The 4573-nt window shown below is 49.3% G+C and overlaps 1 protein-coding gene across 1 annotated transcript; it reads right to left on the bottom strand.

The window, feature by feature from the left end:
* Positions 1-3860: 3860 nt before the first annotated feature.
* On the bottom strand, positions 3861-4565 carry FOXI2 (forkhead box I2; the record flags this gene model as incomplete). Its single annotated transcript, XM_019617981.2, has 2 exons — positions 3861-4263; positions 4355-4565. Coding segments are annotated over 2 exons (372 nt in total), but the record flags the coding sequence as incomplete, so codon positions are not given.
* Between the last annotated feature and the right edge of the window lie 8 nt (positions 4566-4573).

Below are 4573 nucleotides of genomic sequence, written 5' to 3'. Positions count from 1 at the left end.
AAAAAAAAGATAAATAGCTTAGTCATGTATCGTCATTTTGAAAGAAAATTGTTACTGTGAGCTGCTGAAAAGCTCAGATTAATGATTTTAGGCAGATGAATTTTGGAACACGTGAAGATTACACACTCTTGTAACATTCACACACTGCAGCAGAAAGGACTAAGGAGACTGCAGTCCCCATCAAGGTTGTGCCAATAAAGCCAACACCAGTTTCATCTTCCCTTCAGCTCTTGTCTGATTGATGGCAAGACAGTGGCTAGAATACGTAAACTCAGACTGAACATAGAAATTTATTTGTGAGGAAAGTATCTTTATTGTAGAGTCATAGAATGGCCTGGGTTGGAAGGGATCTCAAGGATCGTCAAGCTCCAACCCCTCTCTTGCATGCAGGGCCACCAACCTCCACATTTAATACCAGACCAGGCTGCCCAGGGAAAGCCCACCCAGTGGTCTTCAATCGCAGGAGAGATAAGAAACCCTGAACTCCTCAAGAACTCAGAAATCCCACTGGTGCTCACAATTAACATGACTTCAAAACATGTAGTCGCAGAGCCTCGATTTAGAACAGACTAAAATCCAGTGTGATATGTGATGATATCACCTAAACAGTCCAGCTGTACAGAACCTGACAGTACCTGCTCTGTTTTGCCAAAAAGCCCTGGGAAGCAAAGTTGTGATGCAGTAAGGCATTGGGGAATCGTAATGGTCATAATGGTTAGTAACGATGAGCTGCATGCAAGTGCTAGACCTGATGGAAAAGGGAACAAAAAGTAGAAATAAACTTGATTTACCACTTTTGGGTTGCATTCATTATGGACTTCTCTCGGTAAGAGCAGGGAATTGTTACCTTTGATATAACTAACATTAAAACAAAAGGAATCAAATTCAGTAACTCAACCATAGCTGACGATTTGGAAATATTCATAGGAAATGAAAGCTCTCTCTCCAGCTCCTGCTCTGCCCTGCTCAGACAGCACGGGCTGCAGAGCTGGGTGCTCACCAGGCTTTTCCATTCCTCCCACTAATTCAGCAGACACCCCGCAGGCACTGCTTGCACGCAACTGAAATTGCCTGCACCCCTGGGAGAGGGAAGGAGGTCACTGTGCCCTCCCAGCCTCGCCCAATGCCTCTCATCAGGGAGAACTGCCAGGGATGAGAAGCAGATCACGCCTGGCTGTTCTTTGTGAAGATGGCCATTGTCTGTGAGCAGCCCGTTCTTCTGCACTGACCAACGTGCTGCCCGAGGGTAAGGAAATGGTGGCCTAAAGCTGGCTGGATAAAGCCTAACCCCTCAGTTTCATCTCTCAGTAGTGCACCAAAGCTGTTGTCATTTGTTGCCAGCGCTACTCTGTGAAAAGCAGAAGATAGGAAGCGTAACACAAGCTGGATGAATAATCATTTCAAGCCATCAAGTACGTAAATTCCTAACATTTCCATTGCATATTAGTGTAAGCACAGGCCTCCAGCATGCTCTGGTTTAATTGCATTGGAAACACTCAGTCTTGCTCTGTGTGGGCCATTCTGCTCCATTTGCACAAATGCATCCTGTGTGCATTTGTGTCCCTCTTGCACAAACCAGAGGAACTCCTGCAGGCCTTCTGAGCCTGGTTGGGTTGGCACTGCAGAGTGTGACTTTGGTCATACAGTGTGTTTGGGAGAGTGGGGAGGCTCAGGAGGCTGTCAGAAGCTCGAGCCATATAAAACCAGCAGCAAATCACTCCGTGTGTCACAGCAGGACATGTCTCACAGGATGCTGTGCTGTTCCACACCTATGGGACACCAGGTCCAAGCAAGGTTTGGCCACAGCACATCATTGTATTGGCACCCCTTTTTCCTCCAGCCCACAGCTGCCCTGTTGAGAGCATTGGAATAGGCTGCCCAAGGAGGCTGTGGATGCCCCATCCCTGCAGGCATTCAAGGCCAGGCTGGATGTGGCTCTGGGCAGCCTGGGCTGCTGGTTGGTGACCTGCACATAGCAGGGGGTTGGAAACCAGATGGTCATTGTGGTCCTTTGCAACCCAGGCCATTCTATGATTCTATGACTGAGCAGAGCTTTGCCACCTGATGCTTTTGCTTAAAGGCATTGCTACTTCTCTGCCCCAAGCAGACTAAAACACATACCTATTTTCACCAAGAAATTCACAAATTTTTAACATCCTTTTTTGTTGCAAAGACAAAAGGCTCCTTCCTCTTTGCTCTCTGCATGACCCACTGAGCACAACCCTCAGCCACCTGGAAAAAAGGAGCCTGAAATGCAGCTGATCACCAAACTAACGTCCCTTGCTCCCTGTCACGCAGGACCTGGAAGTTATCCTGCCGAAATGGGAGCTTCAAGTCTCAAGTATCATCCTCCAAAAAATAGGAGTTACAATTTAAATGTCTTCTTACTGGATAGCCCTGGAAAATAACGACATAAACAAGGAAGTTATACCTGGAATACCTTAAAAACAATTCTGGAGTTGCTGTTTGTAAAAACAGCAGATCAGTAGAAAAGGAAATTACATGGGATTTCCTTTACTTAAAGTCTACTGCATTTGGATATCTGCGAACCAGAAGTTTTGTAATCCTACTTACTACTGAATGGACCAACAAAAGCTTTGATTACACAGCTGGTTCTCCACCAGGGATTTGCATCTCCAACACAGTTTATGGCTTCGTGCAGTGTGCTTTCCCTGTCTTTTGGTCAAACTTGCTTTCCCTTATAATGGGAAAAAAAAAAAAACAACACAAAAACAAAAAAAGAAACCCTAGGTTTCTGTTTCGGGGGTGTTTTCCTAACAACCACAGCAATAACACAGTTGTTAGATAAATTTTTGTCCTAAGCAAGGAGTGGGATGGAGGACACAGAACCAGAAGGAAAAGGCAACAGGTTACAGAACTCAGTTTTGTTTTCTTCAAACTCCAGGACACCCAAAGAACAAACAGAAAGCTGGGCAGGGGAAGCACGCGCTGGTGAGCAGGTGGCCAAAATCCTCTTGGTTCAGATATTTAACAAAAATGCAGATGTCGCATTGTTTTGAGGCTTCATAAAAATATAGAAACTCTGTGTCGGTGTGACAAAGCGGGTAAACCAGAGGCGTTTTAAACAAACAACTCAGTCTGCACGGGGACACGCGCACTGCAGGCTGTCAGCACCCTGCAAGCACTCATCGTGGGGGCCAGCAGCAAACCCAGCAATTAAAGGGCTCCTCAGCAGGGATCCGGCATCATTTTGGATGCTCGATTAAATCTGAAATTCTTTGGATAAATTATCATCAGCTCCACGGGCTGACACAAAGATCATCTTTTGTGTTTGGGAAAATAAAGGGGTTTTATTCAGAAATGCCATAGAGGATGTGGGGCTGGCTGCCCCACACGCCATGCCCAGCTCCAGGGGCACGTCCTGCTGTCCCTCCCCACTCAGTGAACCCAACACCACCCCAACCACATCTGAGAGCTGTGCCTTGCAGTGAGGGCATCCCAGCTGCACACCTGGACAGAGAAGAGGAAGGCACCTCGGGCATCCATGGGACAGGAGGTCAGCAGGCAGGGCTGGGACAGGCTGCTCTTGTCAAGGGGGAGGGAAAGGCACCATCCCACCCAGCTCACCTCACGGTGATTCCTTTCAGTATCTAATAGGGGGCTGTAAGAAAGAAGGGGACAGACCCTTTAGCAGCAGCATCTGTTGTGATAGGTCAAGGTGAAGTGGTTTCAAACTAAAAGATGGGAAGTTTTGACTGGATATGAGAAAAAAGTTGCATGCAATGAGGGCAGTGAGGCACTGCATGGACTGCCCAGAGAGGGGGGTTGGTCCCTGCAGACACCCAAGGTCAGCGGCCAGGCTTCGAGTACCTGATGGAGCTGTGGGTGTCCCTGTGCATTGCAGGGGGTGGCACCAGACAGCCTTTAGAGGTCCCTTCCAACTCAAACCATTCTATGAATGTTCCACCATGCCTCATGCATTGGATGCTTTCGAGTCCCAACAGGGAGTGCTTCGCACAGCCCTCCCGCCTTCACTTCACCCTAAGCACACACACATCCCACTCTTTCTCTCATCTCTCTATTTATAGACCTACAAAAATGTACAGTTACACATTACAAAAACACTCTTTCCTCCTCCACCTCAGTGCATCTCGCCGTGCCCGGGGGCTGCGCTCACACAGGGGCCTCCCGCAGCCCCACCGCTGTCTCCGGCCTCCGGACGCCTCTTCCTCTTCCTCCTGAAGTTGCCGTTATCGAACATTTTCTCGCAGTTGGGGTCCAGCGTCCAGTAGTTGCCTTTACCTGCAGAGGGGAGAGGAAAGGTGCGGCGCCCATCGCTCCGGCCCCGACCCACGGGCAGCACCGCCCGCCCCGTCTTCACCCTCCGCCTTACCCGGGTCGTCCTCGTCCCGCGGGACCTTCCTGAAGCAGTCGTTGAGGGACAGGTTGTGTCGGATGGAGTTCTGCCAGCCCGCCTTGCTCTTCTTGTAGAAAGGGAAATTCTCGGCCACGTATTGGTAGATCTGGCTGAGGGTCCTCCGTCGGCCCGGCGCGCTGTGGATGGCCATGGCGATGAGCGCCGAATACGAGTAGGGCGGCCGTGCCGGGCGCG

The sequence above is a fragment of the Meleagris gallopavo genome, chromosome 8 (genome assembly GCF_000146605.3).
Source record: "Meleagris gallopavo isolate NT-WF06-2002-E0010 breed Aviagen turkey brand Nicholas breeding stock chromosome 8, Turkey_5.1, whole genome shotgun sequence".
Classification (NCBI taxonomy): Eukaryota; Metazoa; Chordata; class Aves; order Galliformes; family Phasianidae; genus Meleagris; species Meleagris gallopavo.
The sequence above is the reverse complement of the archived record's forward strand: the minus strand, read 5'-3'. Positions and strand labels throughout refer to the sequence as shown.